General features: G+C 51.9%; 3 protein-coding genes across 3 annotated transcripts; 2 read left to right on the top strand and 1 right to left on the bottom strand.

Moving 5' to 3' along the window:
• Window positions 1-3,154: 3,154 nt before the first annotated feature.
• SPSK_04424 (uncharacterized protein) lies at window positions 3,155-4,195 on the bottom strand (the record flags this gene model as incomplete). Its single annotated transcript, XM_016731231.1, has 1 exon — window positions 3,155-4,195. One exon carries the CDS (start codon window positions 4,193-4,195, stop codon window positions 3,155-3,157), a length of 1,041 nt encoding a protein of 346 aa, XP_016586170.1.
• Window positions 4,196-9,190: 4,995 nt separating this feature from the next.
• Window positions 9,191-11,057, top strand: SPSK_04122 (asparaginyl-tRNA synthetase; the record flags this gene model as incomplete). Its single annotated transcript, XM_016730933.1, has 2 exons — window positions 9,191-9,367; window positions 9,468-11,057. 2 exons carry the CDS (start codon window positions 9,191-9,193, stop codon window positions 11,055-11,057), a joined length of 1,767 nt encoding a protein of 588 aa, XP_016586169.1.
• Window positions 11,058-12,215: 1,158 nt separating this feature from the next.
• Window positions 12,216-12,680, top strand: SPSK_04628 (uncharacterized protein; the record flags this gene model as incomplete). Its single annotated transcript, XM_016731428.1, has 1 exon — window positions 12,216-12,680. The coding sequence occupies one exon, from the start codon at window positions 12,216-12,218 to the stop codon at window positions 12,678-12,680; it is 465 nt and encodes a 154-aa protein (XP_016586168.1).
• Window positions 12,681-17,344: the final 4,664 nt, after the last annotated feature.

The following is a 17,344-nucleotide window of genomic DNA, read 5'->3' as shown; positions in this document are numbered from 1 at the left end:
AAATGACGCATAAAGCCGTACTATCGAATATGCTTGTGTTCCTCTGTATTTAAGGAGGTATCTTAGCCACATGTGTGTCAAATAGGGAGCCAAAGGCCAAGGATGTCGTAACACTGCGAGATTGTTTTGTGCCCCAAAAAATCCCGCCTATCTGGGTGTATATTAATCGTACGGATATAATGCTCCAGACAACGGCACCGGCCAGGGATGACCAAGGGTCAGGGTACCATTGGGGCTACATGGGGACCAGAAAAAGGAAGCATGAGAGAAACGACACATGAATTGTTTTGGGAATTTTAAATGTGGAAAGAGAAAACGAGAGGTGGTGGGATACGGCTGAAACCTCTTTAGGGTGTAAGCTGAAAGCTGTCGTGGAATGGCACCAATGAGACGCCATGATGAGGTTGAAGGGAACGGGGAAGGGGAGGGATGGACAGGGCGATGGCGACCGCTGAATTTTTGGGTATTGACGAGAAAATGTGACAGTCAACAGCCCGGGGAAAAAAAAGAGCGAAGAGCAACCGAAAACGATGTGATGTGACGAGAAAACAGATACACAGCGACTATTAATATCCAGAAACAAACAATACTCCTGTGCTGCTGTAGACGAAAGATGCCTTTATTACAAAAGAGGCTCAGTCTCCTTTTCAAAAAGCTAGTTTATCCTGCTTGCTTATTTTCATCCTATTCTCGCAGTTTTCAAAGTATACCTCAAGCCCATGCGTCCTATTTGGAACTTACTCTCCTGAAAGGGTGGTGTGAGAAGGTCAAAAACGGGCAATAAGGGATGCGAAATGTAAATAAAGCACTCATACAATCATACGAATGCACTCCATTTTTGCACTTTGGACGATGCCATTTCTGTGTAAAGACAGCGGGTTCGACGGATGACAAACGAACAACGAAAGGCAGTGGCTGTTTTTTTTTTATAAAAAAAATAATTGTCGGTATAGATCTTGGTTCGGATTGCCTGACCCAACACTCCGGGAATAAAGATCAGCATATTCTCTGGATCTCGTTCTCTCCAACTGGTTTTCATATTTTGGATTTTACCAACCAGTCTTTGTCGATATGACACGTCACAATTTGAAGTCAGCTGCGCAAATGGCTTTTCAGCTCTGTTTCCCATTTCCATACCATCCCATTTGGAGTACCAGGCGTCTGTTGGCACACTGGGGACGCTGTACGGGGACGCCGTCAAACAGATGCAACAGTCCGTCCCCCGATGTGATCCCATCTTCCCAGTTATACTTCTGATCTGTTCACAGGCTCGGCAGACTGCCATTGCAGACTGCCATTGCAGACTGCCATTGCAGGTTCGGAAAATCCCCCCACCCGGTTGAGGAGCAGTACCAGATCCACGGCAAGCATATTTACGGTTATTCTCCTTGTTGAGGAGCCGTGCGGTTCTCCGTGGTTTGCGGCTACGGCGACGCATTTTCGGTGACATCCTTTTTCTCTTTTTGAATATATGTATCATGTCTCGCACCCTCTACGTCGTATAGTAAGAAGGCTTTCTCTCTGGCATCGGATCCGCGCACTTTCTTTTTCTTTTGCCTTCCTTCTCGTTCATTCCTTTACAACTCTGCGACGCACTCTCTCCGGCATGTGATGAGCGCTGCACCCTGCTTGGTGAATAATGGCACCACAATGGGCATCAGATCACTTGGTGTGGGTGTGTACTTACAGGAAAAGCGTGGGATGGTTGTCAGGCTGCTCCAAAACAATTACTCCGTACGGAACAAGAGGGTGTGCTACGAAGGCTTGGCTGAACCTGCAGCCGCACAACCTCGACCAACGATGAGGGCGGAATATGAAAGAGAGACAAGCACAGACTACCCAGCTGAAGGCCGCCCTTCTTCTAGCCACACTGCCCGAGCCTGCAAACTACGTATTACTATTTCCCTTTCGCCCTCTCTTCCCGCTTTTGGCATATGCCCGTCTCGCCTCGCGAATCTGGTAGAGGATGGTGCCTGTCGTCCCTGTCTTCTCGCCTCGTCTCGCTCTCGCTTCGCACTCGCCTCGTCTCGGCTCCTACCCGGTCTTCCTTATTTTGTTTCCCTTTGGTCTGAAGCCTGCAGTGTTCCGTTTGTACAGTTGTGGCGTTCCGACTTTCCGGCCTTGACCCAGCTGGGCCTTGATGCGGAGACCAGGCTCTTCCCTTTTTTTTTCTTCAGTCCACCGCACAAAGCAGTGTGTCTGTGTTTTGCTCACGTCGATGCTCACCATGGATTCATCGGCTGGTCCATTATATTTGATATAGTGCTACAGTGATATCAGAATGCATTTTCTCAGTCTGTCTTCGCTTTTCCGTTTCCATCGGAATGTTCTGCACGCTTCACTTTGCCAAATGCGCACGCTGGGACGGGCTCGGCCTCTGACAGCCTCACAAACTGTTGTTGCCTTGCCTGTTGTTGTATTTGAATTGCCCTGCAGCGGCTACTAACCCGTAGTGCCCACCCAGCGACGGTCCACTTTTGTTTCCTTTTTGCTTTTCCTTACTTTTCTTATTCCAGACATTGAGTGGCGGACAGAAAGAAGCAGGCAATTGCTGGATGCGATTGGATGCTCATTGTTAGTGTTGCGGCGTTTGGTCACTGCCTGTTCGTTCCTTCTGCATCTGGCCCCTTCCAACAAACAAACGGTGCGCTTCCTATTCGACAGACAGCTTACAGAACCCACAAGTCCGGAGCGATCATGCTCTGTCTAGTATGCGATTCGTGTTCAAAAGTAAGAATAGTTCGGCAAAATATTTCGTGCTATCAAAGAGGCAGTTTCGTGTGCACTTTTCATCTGAAAAGAGTCAATCATCCTAAGTAATGTCGAGTGGAGCGCGCCGTGCCGACATTGATGAAAAGCGGAAGGAGCGAGCAAAGGCAGGCATGAAGGAGGGAATCAGGGGAAATTAAACAAATGTCAAAAGGGTAAAATAAAAATAAAAGAATTCAAAGTTTATAAAACGAAACAATCCTATATTCCAGACCGTTGAATCTAACCGAAATGTACTCCCTGTGAAAGAAAAGGAAAACGTGCCACCGAACATTGCTTATTTATATCCCCGGCCGAATTGCCGTCCCTGCCAAAAAAAAAAAAAAAAAAAAAAAATACGAAGAAAATAAAGAAAAGAGAAGACATGGCTACCGCCACTGTTCAATTACATTGGGCTCATCAGCGTCTCGAGGTCATACCGTGGGTCGGGCTGCGACACAGCACGTTCGATCTCGTCGCTGCTGAAGACGTACTGGAAGATGTCGAAATCGGCGGGCGAGGAGGACGAGGAATTGGAAGACGATGAGGACGATCCCTTGGAAGACGACGCCTTGCCGTGCCGGCTCTTTTTGGAAAGGTCGTCGAGAATGAGCTGGTGGGTGCTCTGTCGCGTATCATCAAAGACAAAGGCCACCGCCTCGAGGCGGCCCCGGAGGTCGGCGTCCCACAGAATGACTTCGCGCCACAGCTCGGCAATCTCCTGGGGCGGGTTGCGGTAGCCATTGCCGAGCCCGAAGTCGCCAATGACAACGGACGTGTAGCCGCGGGCCACGCAGATGTACAGGGCGGCACGCAGCTTGCGCTTGACCATGTCGCGTTCTTCGGCAAAGGAGTACTTGGTGCCCATCTGCGTCAATTTGGGCCACCGCACCGGTGGCACCGAGCAGACGGGCAGTACACCCCACTCGGTGGGCGGGAGCTTCTCGTAGCGGTCGTGCGGGGCACGGAAGATGACTACCTCGTCCGACAGGATGCCGCCCTCGATGGGGATCGGGTAGTTGGTCTGGCTGTAGCTGCCGGCCGAACCGGGCTCCGGTGTGGCCAGCGTGGCCGACAACGTGCTCCGGCGGCACAGGCGCTCTTCGCTGCCGTTCACGCCCGTCTCCCAGTCACCACCGGGGCGCTTGTCGTTTGCGGAGCAGATGAACGGCACGACCACGGGCTCGCCGGCGTCGCTGGACATGTGGCTGGCCCAGTCGATGGCTACCGACGCCGGGTCGCCGTCGCGGACATAGAAAATGGGCACGCGCCCAAAGGGACGGCCGAAGCCCTCCAGCGAGAGTTCGACGAGAGGCTGTGGGAAGAGGATCGAACTCGTCTTGTAGATGTGGGCGTAGCTGTTCTTGATGAGCGGGATGTAGTTGCGGCGCGTGTCGGCGGCCACCTCGGAAGCCTTCGGCTTGGACTTGGACGTTGAGCTAGGCATTGCTATGCAAGAGGGAAGAGTAAAACTAGAGGAAATATTGTGAAGGCGAGCAGACGAGAGGGCGATAGGTGACAGGTCAAGAAGATGGTATGGGAGTATGAGCAAGTGGCGAGTGTAGGAAAGGACGAGGCTCTTGGTGACTCTTTATAGAGCGGACGAGGCGTTCCTGGAGATGATCCTTTCCTCTATGATATCAAAGAAACGGACGAAGCCGGATAGAGCCAGGCAAAGACAAGGCAGTCAACTGGCAATAGAAGCAAGAGAGATGCAAGACAAAAGAGAAAGCAGACAATAAAAAGAATGACAAATGTGTGACGGCGTGTGGAGGAGGGGTGTGTATCTTTGCTACAGGCACAACGGCGCCATAATAGAAGGTTGATGGAAAGGATGAAAAAGAAACTGACAACTGACAAGAGCGTGAAAGGGAGACAAGGAGGGGGGGGGGGGTGAGCGAGCTTAAAAAAGACAGGAAAAAGAAAGAAAGCAAGAGGTAGCCCGAATGAGAAAATCGAAAATAAGGATAAAAAAAAGTGTTGTGAGGGCAGTAAGACAAACGGCAAAGGAAAAGAAAAAGCCGAGAAGCAAGAGACCGAAGCTGGCAAGAAGACCTGAATGGGAAAAGAGATGCACTTCTGGCCTCAACAACGCTGCCACCGTCTATCAGTGCATTCCTGCTCCGCACTGTGTGTGTCTGTTCTTCCCAGGTCTCCAAACTTATCGGGTCAGGCTGATCTGTCTATCTGTCCATGTTGCCTCCGGCGTCCAGCTCGATTTTGTCTGTATTGCGTAGTCAAGCGAGGGGGCAGTCTTAGAAAGGGAGGCCGCCTTTCCACCTGGCTCGGAATATCAAGGGCTCCTCCGTACGAGAACTTCAAGGTAATCACCCGTAACGAGAAAAACAGACATGCCGAGGACGTTGTCATATAGAAATAGCATCGTACCGAGCAGGAACAGACGAAGAACGACAAACGTTAAACGACAAATGAACGGTGGCAGACGACATACGGCCTCAGCGTCGGGAAAGGACCGTTAGCTCGGAGGTTTTTCGTCTGCTCTTTTAGGTCTTTGCCCTTGCATATTTGTTTCTCGACGTGAGCCTTGTCTTTCTATCCGCCTGTCTCTGTCTGGGTTGTCTGTAAACGGTTCGCGGTCTACAAGCGAGTGGTTGACATCTTGTGCGACCAGAATGTTAGTGAGCCCTCCTTCTCTTAGTAGGAACAACGTCTAAACTAGGGTATCTCGCTGAACATTCGTACGGGAAAGAACCGAGGGACGACAAGCGGGGGGGGAGATTCAAATGAGATATCAGCTGTCATCCCACGAACCGAAACTACAGAACCACAGCACGACAGAAACACAGAGCCACAAACTACAGACCACAGACCACAGACCGCAGATTTTCACAGAACCCACAGCCTCTCAAGCTGTGGGGTGCAGGGGGACGATCGATGCTTGGTAGCCGATTTCCAGCTGGATGGGACAAGACAAGGGTCACCAAGGGACACTAGAAGTTGACAAGCAGGGGCAGAGAGCGAGGCGCCGGATCTCAAGAGGATCAGACACTTGAAAAACACGGGCTAGTGAACAGCACGAACGGCACACACCTGAACTCTTGCGCTGGAACAGGACAAGCGATGGTGAACCCGCCGTTCGAGGAATGCTGTGGCCGCGAGGCGCTAGGCCGAGGACGAGCTGGGAGGGAGGGGATGGGTGGATTGGGTGCATGGGACGAAAGGGATGTGCAGGAGAAGATGGAAGGTGTGAAAATAAGATCGGAAGACATAAAACGGACAACGCTGGGAAAACAAGAAACAACGCTCTAGTCGGCCGGAAGTCGAACCCCTGGGGCGGCTACTGGCAGCTGGTCCTGTTGGTGGCTTCTTGTTGGATGTTTTTTTCTTCTCATATGGGTTTGAATATTATGTCGCATTGCTGATGTTGATCGAGCCAGACGCATGACGTCCCAATGTCCCGGGTTCGCAAGTTACCAGTAAACGTGTTGTGACCGGCCGGTTCGTTTTGTCTTCTTGTTCGGGATTCCTACGTTTATTTTTCTTGAGCTTTTCTTTTTGTTTGTTTCTGTTCTCCCCCCCCCTCCTCCTTTACCACTTCCCCTATTTCTGTCGATCGCAAGGAACGCGGGTTACCACATTTCCCCTTCTTTCGTTTCTTTTTCCCAGCTGCGCTTCCGTTCATTTCTTTCGCGAGGAAAAGATGGTTACAAAATGCGCCGTCATTTACAAATTTTCCCAACCTTTCTAGTGGAGTGTGCCTCATTCTAGCTCATCCTTTTTTGCTTTAATCTCTTTCCTCTTTCCACCACACACTTTTCAGCTGGCAAGGTTGGTGAGCTGCTTCACTTACAGAGGGATCTACCGCAGGGGTCGAAGTAAATGGGGTAGCTAGCTCGAGTTGCAAATTCTCGGTACGATTTACTGCTGTGAATTTCTGGCTATATGAATCTAGCGTTTTGGCTAGAGCAGGTACAGCACATGGGGATTGTTGACCTGTTCCACAACTGTGGACACGGCAGCCGCAGAGTGCGCGATCTCGTCCATTGCAATCTGAACTGGCAATCTACTTCATAGACAAAAGATCGAGCGTTTCGCAAAGCTTATAAAAGCAGCCGAACGCCGACCAGGATTCGTATGTAAAGGGATGGGGTGGAAAAGACGACGACAAATAAGGGGAGGCGATAAACGGTAAAAAGGAGGCTCTACAATCGGAATAATGTGGGCCTGTTTCGAACGAAGCGAGAACGATGGTTGTGGTAAGAGACCAAGACGTTGGAAAAAAAACAGTCGTTGGAGAGGGTCATAACAGAAAGCTACAAATGCGCGGGCTGCAAAGCGAGAGCGAGGTGAAGAGAGTTAGGTAAAGCGAGATCAAAGCAAAACACGATAACCAAGGGTCTCTCCCTTCCTCACCTCCGGCGCAACTTTTCTGAACGGCCGGGCGAGTAAGTTAACATGTCGCGAGCGCATTCGGAGGCAGCTGACGCAGAGCAGAGGCAGCTGAGCGTCTGGGCAACAAACATGCCGAGCCGAAACAGCCAGGGAAAGGTGAGTGATTACACCTCTTGGGAGTCAGAGCAGAACAAAATCCGAGGGGAAGGGGCCACTGATAGACACTGTCAAAGAGACACTGTCGACTCCGGCTGAATTGTAGCAATAGAAGTGACAATCTTTAAGTGGACGGAAGTCACTCCAGGAATAGAAGTTCAAACCCATGCACAGGCAAATAAGGCCCTTATTGACACCGACGGTACCGGGCGAGACAGACCATTTCTCACCGGTTGGGACGGATTGCAGCCCCGGGGCCGACACGAACGCGATCAACGGGACAAACAATAGACGTTGGATGTTCTGTTGCATCTGAAAGGAAGGGGACGAGAGTAGAAATAAAGCTGTGAAGTTTTGCCGTTCCAAAAACGGTATGAGCTTGCGAACGGGCATGATTCGTGCGAGTCGACTTGCGAGGCGTTTATCAGTGGGGTCACGTTTGGTCAGGCCAGCTGAGAATTGTGTGGGGTGAGAATGAGCGTAAAGGGAGGAGAAACTACAATGTAAAAAAGAAATCAGAAACAAGTGAAAGCACGTTTGTTTGCAAGAGGGTTCCCAGGTATGTCTAAAAATACGTTGTGTTAGGGACTGCATAATAACGTATCAGAATACGACTGAAAAACAAAGAAGCCACACTATGCTCACAGCATTCTTGGGGCAGTATCTTCTGATAACTGATCGCACAATCAAATGCGTGCTCATCAATCAGACCAGGCCATCGTTCTCAGCATTTCTATGCTTTTCTTCTTCCGCGTTTCTTTTCTTCTGTCGTAGCCTAGATCAAAGGTTGCATGGAGCGGGCAAACCAGCACTGCCTGGAATGTGACATACCACTTCGATACAGTCGTATGTTGGAAGAGGAAAAAAAAAAAAAAAAAACGAAAAAAAAAAAAGAAGCCATGAAATGGAATGTATCGAACAAAAGTGAAAATACCTTGATAACAGAATTGGAGGGGCGTGAGGAAAAGGGGAAAGGGATAGAATGGGAATAGAACGGCCGCCCACTTGATCAATTCTTGGCCAATTGGGTCGTCTGCCGGGACATTCTCAAGCTCGGAACAGACACGATCCGGTAACTTGGTGGGGCCTAGAGGCATGTGACGAGCAAAAGCGAAGGACACAAAGGTGAGCTTGTAGCATTACATTGTACAAAATACGCCTTCAAGATACATTCTACCCTGGGATATCGACGGCTGAAAATGCCCATGAGCCTCTAAACAATCAGGATGCGAATACCAGCGTCCAAGACACGACAGACGTCGGAGGCATCCTAGAGTTACCGATCGATTGGCCAATATGACAAGGCAAGCAAAGCAGGCTGACAGGCAACAAACGCGGCTCGCCAAACGGAGAAATGGAACCATGAGCAAGAAAAGCGGGGCTAGCGCTGTAGATTGGACTACCAAGTGAGCTGAAAAGTAAAGCGCAGACAACATATGCCGTTCCCCAGAAACATCACGAACGGCAAGACGATCGGATGGGATCTCCATGGGCGTTGCTACCCGGCCACTTGGCGCGGGCGATCACATACCGCGCGGCAGTGTGGCGGGTCCGCCGTGAGACCTCTCAAGGAAAGAGGGAGCCGAGGAAGCTGGGGGAGGAGTCAAAAAAGATGAGAATGTAAGATACTGTGCATTTGGCATTGTCAGCAGATGGGATGGCTGTCACCGACGTGCTTTCCCGCGTTGTCAGGTCAAGCTCGCGACGGGAAGGCCTCACGGAACGTGCCGTGTCGTGTCACAACTAGGAAGGCGCGTTTGGCGTGTTGTTAGCGTTCGCATTGGGCAGGTGCCAGGGGATAGCTGCAAGCACCAACCTATCGTTCCTGCCCGATGTGCCAACGCAAGGCGGAAAAACACGGCAGAATAATTTTGGAGCTCTTGCGCTATGGAAAGTACCACCAATGCATCATAGCTGCCAAAACGTCAGACTGATGATTCACACATCTGCGGCAGCTCTTGAGCTTCGTGTTCTGACCAGTTGGCACAATGCGGACCCGGATCTCCTCTACACTACGGACGGCCCCTCTAGGGGCATCTTCTGCGTCCTTTGCAGCTACGGCGTGCTCGTCTGCAGCCGCAGCACGAACGATAACCTCAATACCCTCATCGTCCTCGTCCTCCTCCACAACCTTTACCCGGCCCCGGCCAAGACGCCTTTCCGCACGATCCCGGCAGCCGCTTTTATTCTCTTGCTCGTTCTCACTGCAGCGTTGTCTGCGGGCCGCACAATCGTCTCTCGCCTCCGACACCCCGACATCAGTCGCCGGCTTTCTCGAATGGGCGCCGGCCGAAGCCGTCCCGGGCGTCGTTGTCCATGGCTTCGTCCGGTCCGTGCGCACGATGAAGAAGTACACCTTTGTCACGCTCGGCGACGGGTCGTCTCTGGCAGCCATGCAGGCCGTAGTGCCGGCAGAGCTGCTGGCCGCATCAGCGGGGGCGAACGTGGGTGAAGCGCCCATCACCAATGGCTCTGCCGTCCGCTTGGAAGGCGCCTGGACACCGTCACCCGGTGCCGGCCAGAGCCATGAGCTGCACGTCACGGCGTTGCAGGTGGCCGGGCCCTCGGACGCCAAGACGTTTCCGATCCAGAAAAAGTACCAGACCCCCGAGTTTTTGCGGACATTGCCGCACCTGCGGCCGCGCATCCCCCTGAACACGACGCTGCTGCGGTTCCGGTCGGACGTGGTGGCGTCGCTGAACCGGTTCTTTGCAGAGCGGGCGTTTGTGCAGACGCACCCGCCACTGATCACGTCGTCGGATTGCGAGGGGGCGGGCGAGGTGTTTACCGTGACTGCGGGCCCGTCGTCGTCGTCGTCGTCGACGACAACGGAGACCTCGCCCGACAATGAAGAGAGCCACTTCTTCCGCTCGCCAAAGTACTTGACCGTGTCGACACAGCTCCACTTGGAGGCGCTGGCGCAGTCGCTCGGCAATGTCTGGACGCTGTCGCCGACATTCCGCGCCGAAGCGAACGACACGCCGCGGCACCTGAGCGAGTTCTACATGCTGGAGGCCGAGATGAGCTTTGTGGACCGGCTGGACGGCGTCATGGACCTGGTGGAGGACATGTTGCGCCATGTGGCCACCGAGAACCGTGGCGGCCGGCCGTACACGGAACTGGTGGCGGCTGCCTCGTCGGCCAAGTCCAAGGCCCACGACAACGACGAGGACGCAGTGGATCTCGAGACGCGCTGGTCGGGCCTGCTGTCGGCCGCGCCGTGGCCGCGCATCACATACGCCGAGGCCCTGCGCATCTTGAGTGACGCGCCGACCGGCACATTCGAATTTACGCCGGCTTGGGAGATGGGCCTCATGACGGAGCACGAGCGGTACCTGGCGCGCGTCGTCGGCGGGCCCGAGGCTGCACCTGTGTTTGTCACCCACTACCCGCGCGCCAGTAAGGCATTTTACATGCTGCCCACGGACGCACAAGGATCCGCAGACGCATCGGCCGATACGGTCGACTGCTTTGACTTGCTGGTGCCTGAATTCTGCGAGATCGCCGGCGGGTCCATGCGTGAGCATCGGCTGGACCAGCTCGTGGCCACCATGCGGGCCCGGGGGATGCCAGTACCAGCGGAGCAGGAAAGACACCGTGACGGCGAAGTAGGTGAGGCTGACGCCTCGTCTGGCGGAGGCAACGGGCTCGACTGGTATGTCGACCTCCGCCGTTGGGGCTGCCCTCCGCACGGCGGCTTCGGCGTAGGCTTGGACCGACTCCTCTGCTATCTGACAGGCGTGCCGACCGTCCGCGACATGGTGGCTTTCCCCCGGTGGTACGGGCGGTGCGATTGTTAGGAAGGACACATGGGCTACAGTCAGCAAACGATGAACTGCCTTGCACCAGCGGTTCGAACCGCCCGAGCTCGGACGCGACTCTCCTCATCCGCTGCAAGTCATTGAGAGAAGCACACAACAGTGCTACAATAGTACAGCATGACAGTCAACGGAAAACGTGACAACATCGACGCCACCGTGCCAAAGACAAAAGAAAATGCCGTGCATGAGCGCATGCGCATTTGTCTGGTATTTCTGTGTATTGTCTTGCATGTATCCCGTGTGACGTGCCTTGGACGATTGTCACTTTCTTTTTCACTTTTCACGGCTTCGAGATACCCTCCCCACTTCATCCTTCATCCCGCCCAATCTCCTCTCATCTCGCCTCTGGGCAGTCTTGGCAGCTCGCGTCTTCTCGCTGCATCGGCGTCGAATCTACCGAGTGCCGGTCGTCTGTGTTTTGTCTTTGATGTCAAGGAACTTGAGAGTCAAGGAAAATTAAAAGAAAAACGGTGAGACTGAGCCTGCGGTTAACAGGTGCTGTTGGCCACGGTTTCGTACGTCGTTGCCTATTTCAAACTCTCTCTTTATTTCTTTGTTTCGCTGTATCTTTAGACCTTCTTTCTTTCTCCGTCTTCTTCTCCGCCACATCTGCAGTGTCTCTGTACAACAGGTTCGAGAGACGAAGACAGGCTGAAACATAAACGACGGGAAACGACGGGTACAAAGCGAGGACAATAACGAAAAGACGAGAGGCCGGAAAGAGACAGAATAAGAAAACAGAGTTGCCCGAACCGTCCCGAACCTTACGGCCTTATTTGACGAGGGACCGACCACAACACAAAACACGGCCGGCGGCCAGCGGCCGGCGGCAGACGGTCGGCGGCTGACAGCAGAGAATGCAACTACGTGTATCGTCCTCTGCCGTGGCCTCGAACTGCAGCATGTCGTTGGCTGTCTGCGTATTTTGCCGGCTTTTGTCGACAGAACGGAGCGTTTCAACTCAATTTCTCACCTGTCATGTCCCCGTCTGGCCTGTGCCAATTTATTCTGTTCCGTTGCGCCTCGTTCCTGCTGTGCAACGTGCGCGGAGACTTTATATTGTCTTTTTCAAAAGAAAGAAACCTGGAGGTAGCACAGCATACAGACAAAAACAAGCGAAAAAACGCCACACTCAAAATGTACCTGCCACGGACGCACGACATGGTCTGTCCGACTGTTGGCATGCCTCGAAAAGGGATCGACCAAAGGGAAGCATTTACACGGCCGGAACAGGACGCGGCAGCAATCGACGACTCGCGAGCGAGTCGATCGAGACAACGGATGAGACGGGCGCGGGAGACGGGAAGGAGTTGGGAACCGGACACGATCAGCGACCCCCGAGATCTGACAAGATGTTGGTACTCAGACAGAATGCGGCCAGAGAGGGGAGAGAAAAGGGTGGCTGCATTGCACGAAGCGAGACCTGTGCCACCACAGACGAATGAACCTTCCTCAAACAGCGCCAAACAGACCTGTCAGGCATTCAGGGAGGGGGCAGAAGAGCACAAACACAGTCGAGACGTTTTGGTAACTCGCATTTTACGCCCGTTGGAGCCGTCGTCCGTTGTGTCCGCCTTCCCCCGTCTACTCTGCATTCATTAGGATGAATGGAGTGCACGGCGAGTCAGTCCAGTCAACCATTCTGTCGCCTCCTCTCCTTCTCATTCCTTTCGGGCGAGACGCACCGTTGCTCCTCGCTTATCGAGTGCAAACATCCAGTCCCTTTGCAATTTCGAACTTTCTCACGAGGTCACGCTTTGTCGGCACCGCACGCGCCCGGGACCAAAGGACCTTTTTTTGTTCGGCGGCAACCAACCGTACGTGCACTGCATCGGCCAACTGTTTGTCTTGATCTCTCGCCTGGAATTACTCTCCAAATCTCCGCTTTCCCGGTTCGGAGCTTTTTGTTCTCTTCTTCTTCTTCTCTCTATTGAGTATGTGCAATTACGCATGCAATTAATATATTAATATATGCCCAAAAGGGATGGGACAAGTGGGCACGGAAGGAAAAGACGGGAGGCACAATAGAGCCTCTTCCGTTCCGCATTGGCATTTGCATTCGCATGTACATGCCTCACCCACTTTCATTACTGTATAGTAGACGGCAACCCTTTGGCAATGGAAACCGGTACAGACAGCACCGAAACAAATTAGAAATGACGACATAACTCTTCTCAGGCAGATGGTCATCGATAAATGAAGCAAATATAAAACACTTCGTAGGGAAATGCAAAGCGAGGACAAGCACCATACGCCGTTTGGGGTGTGTTCATAAAGAGTAATTGAACCAGTGTCCAAGAGTGTCACAGGAAACGATAGATTCCGTACAGTAGTCACAAACAGCTCAAGCCCAAACGACCCATGGCGACGACCCCATGCAGATCACATCTCACATCTCCTGTTCTTCTTTGAGGAGATGGTACACTTCTCAGGATCAAGGGCAACGAGAAGAGGCCGCGTCAGTCAATCCGGGCGTCCAGAACCGATCGTCCAGTACCAGAATTGTAGTTACAGGGAGAACAATGAAGATACGGATTTACCAGACGGATGCGGATGCTGTTTGGCAATCAACCGCCGTCGGAGGCCATTCCACGGGAGCAGCTTGCCCACCGAACGGCCTCGTAACGAGAGACATGTGACGACGCCTCAGATACAGGGTGAGCAGCCAACAGTGCCATCGACTGGCGAGGAACATACCAGTAGACGCCCGCTAGCTCCTTTATTCTCTGGGCGTCGACCAGATGGCAAAGGTGAGTGTACGATGTATTGAGGTGGAGGGAGAGACTGCTCACCTCCAGTGGTGGCCGTGCTCGTCTTCTCCTTTCCCCTGATTCAGGGCAAAGGCGTCGTCATCGCCAATTTTAACTCTATCCACGTTGGCGGTTAGGCTTGGACGGCGGACGAGACGGAGGCCACGATGACGCCAGCACGAATGACGGGGCAATGGCTTGGAATGGTCACCATAAAACACGTAATGCGCGTCCCATCTTGCTTCTATTTTTGTTGCTCCTTCGCCCTTGTATCCCTCTCTCTCCACTCTGCATCATGGTCGTCGTATGTCCTTCGTATGTCCCTCTGGCGTCTCGCCCTCGCCCCTTTTTCCTGGAATATGGAGTACTTACAATGTACTCCGTTTGAAGAGTGTCGTGCATCACATTCACATCACATCTTGCGACGGCAACCTCTGTCTTTTGTTGCGGTGCAGTTCATTGCATTTCTGTTCACATGCTCCTTGCAGAGAAGCATCGTTGCTTGCACCTTGGCACAGAGAGCCAAGAAGTGTCAAGAGGAGAACTGTTCAAGTTGCAGGCATTCAGGTATCTCGTGACTTGACGCCCAACTGCATGGAGTCGTCCTGTCTTCTCCTTTTGTCCACCTCCTTGGTCACTTTCATATGTCCACTTTCTCCAAAGCCTACGGAGTGTATCTACAAAGTCCTGATTTCATCTCCGAAGGGATTTTGTTTTTACTAAAAACGGGGACGAACAAAGGAAGGACACATGGCAAACTGGAGCCCTATTTCGCATCGTTGAAAGCTTCTACAGGGCCCAGACTCTAGACCATCCTCTTCGTTACCTTTCCCTCTCATCTCGATTATCAATATTTCGTACAGACCGCTAAGTGTCTTCATTTGGTCATCCTCTCCGCCTATTTTTTTTCTTTTCTTTCTTCTCCAGCACGCAATCCGCATCCACATTCCGAACCATGAACCAGAGATGACAGTACTTTCTGGACAAGGGCAAAGACAGCGGAGACGGGTGAACGGACAGGAAACGGAAAACAGAGAAGCGGAGAACAGAAATCGAAGAACGTAAGCCAGATCCAGTACGTCGCGTGCTTGAATCACTGCGTCGCACCCACCCTTCAACACAGTTGCCATTCTCATCTTTATCAGCCCAATGTAATATACGTTGTTGGTCGTACGGAGTACCGACTTAATCTCCATCTCCGTCCTCGCGTTGCAAAAGGGCCGAAGAGTCTAGCCACCATCCTACCTTCGTGCCCTCCCACTGTCTATCACCGTGCATCTTTTGTCTTTGCCTGAAGCATATCCTCACGGTTCACCGTAAGGTGTAAGACTCCATTATGCCCTTACAGATAACAGAGTAGGCCGTGCGACGTAATCACGATATTTTGTAGTATCGAATATAGTACAGAGCCTATTTTGCCTCGTGTATATACACTGTTGCTGCTCCCGGCGATGCATCATGCCAAGAGTTGCGACCGGATGTATGTCGACGTATTGAGGCCAAGCCCTTGGAGGCAGGCTCCTCTTCCCGGGCCTTCCATTTTGGTGTTTTTACAAATAGACGTCATATTTTTGTATTCGGAAGAACGGTCTTTCCCTTTCAAATGAACGGCCCGCTAGAGTGGAATAGTAAATTGCAACTGGGCTGTGCAAAGTCCATATTGCTCGTAACGACCGTATCTGTGCCGTACGACGTTGCTGGATACATCGCCCACACACCCATTGCGAACCTTTTTCACGACAAGACGTGAAGACGACAAGACCAGTCGCACTTTGGCTCACCACATAAAGCGGCAGGCAAGCGGCGAATAACCAGAAACGGAAGACGATATTCGGTGAGAGAAAATACGAAAAGGGAGACTCCGCTGGATGGATCGGCATTGATTTGCCACACATTGAGCATCATTCGGGGGTAGCTGGCTGCACTGCATATAACGTATATTGTAAATCGTATCCGAGTAAGGCATAGGGTGCACAGAGCATATCAAGTGATTTATGTGTCTGTCTTATCCAGCATGGAGCATGCCCATGTTATTGTCGTGCTTCCGTGCGGTCTGGGTGCAAATTAACATGGCAAACACCCACAACCTGACCCAGACGCGCCGGACTTGTGGATGGCACAAGTCTGGCTTATAGACGCGAGCAATCGCGTTCGGTTCAGCGAGAAAGGACCAAAAGAAAGAACCTTCTCCGTAGGGAATGTGTCGTACTTGTCCAAAGATTGGTTCCAAAGAGGGGGCATGCAAGACAACCGTTTTGTTCTTGTTCTGTTCGTTTTATTGTTGCGTGTCTGCTTCCCCTCTCCGAGATTACGGCTACGTCTTGTGTCGGTCTTTTTTGACCGATTTTTGGTCTGACTCTGAATCTCTTCTGTTTGGTGCGCAGTGATTGAGCGCCGGCGTTTTTGTGGATACCGGGCAGCCGAGTGCCGGGTGGAGGGGGAGATCATGGTACGGATACTTTACTTCCCTCTCCTCTCGTATCCCTCTCCCGTTTTGTCTTTTTCACGACTAGTTTCACGAGCTTGGCGATGACTGAAAACGGGCACAGAAGCTGCCAAGACGTTGCACAAATTCAAAGTCAAAAAGCCCATGTAAAAATGCGCGCTGCAGATGATAATGCGCACCGTTGTGTAAAAGGCTAATCCGATATTGCCGATCTTATTGTGGTGTGGTGTCATTCTTTCCTCTATCATTACGAGGAGTGTGTTTTGCGTATTCTTGCCTATTTTGCAAAGCTATCGTCTTGTTTGTCGTTTTCATTCTGTTACTACGTGTCGTTTCCACATCTCCGTTTCCGTCGTATTCTTCTTTCCACGGAATATCAAAAGCATAAAAACAAAACATAAATCTACCCCAAAATGTATTTCGTATGCTGTGTCTCCTTTTGCACCTTGCAGGTCCTCCAAACAATAAGCGTCTTCTGTCCGAGGCTAGCAAAATAGACTCATCCACCACAGGCTTGGCATTGCTCTTGGCCCGGCACTCCTTTACGACGTATTAAGACTGCAAACTGATGCCACCCCTGGGTCGGCGGGATTGGAAATAAGAAGAGGGCTTCTCCACTAAAACGAGGAGGCCGCGTCAGCTCGTGGAGGGAGGGAGGGGTGGACCCAAAGTTTAAAAACAAAAAACAGTGGAGAGGCACCGCGAGCAGGAAAACACACAGCTGGCAATGTGGAATTAAGTCGCAGCGCCGTCTCGTTTGGTCACTTTATTCAAGCAGAGGAGCATGTTTTCTTTTGGGTTGGTACGGAGCGTAGGAGCATTCCGGCCTATGTCGTAACAAGCGTTTCTCTACATTGTATGATGTTTTTTATACATATATTTCCTTTTCAGTTTTCCTTCATGCTAACTCTTCTCAAAAGTTCTGGACTGCATCCACTACTCAACCCAAAATAGGACGCAAATTTCGAGACGAGCAACCCCTAAAACTGATGACCAAGAGTGAAAACTCCGTTCCAACAAGCAAAAACCACTGCGCCGCCCCTGCTTACCTGCTTACTGGCTCACCTGCT

Source organism: Sporothrix schenckii (genome assembly GCF_000961545.1).
Source record: "Sporothrix schenckii 1099-18 chromosome Unknown Cont47, whole genome shotgun sequence".
NCBI lineage: Eukaryota > Fungi > Ascomycota > Sordariomycetes > Ophiostomatales > Ophiostomataceae > Sporothrix > Sporothrix schenckii.
The sequence above is the reverse complement of the archived record's forward strand: the minus strand, read 5'-3'. Positions and strand labels throughout refer to the sequence as shown.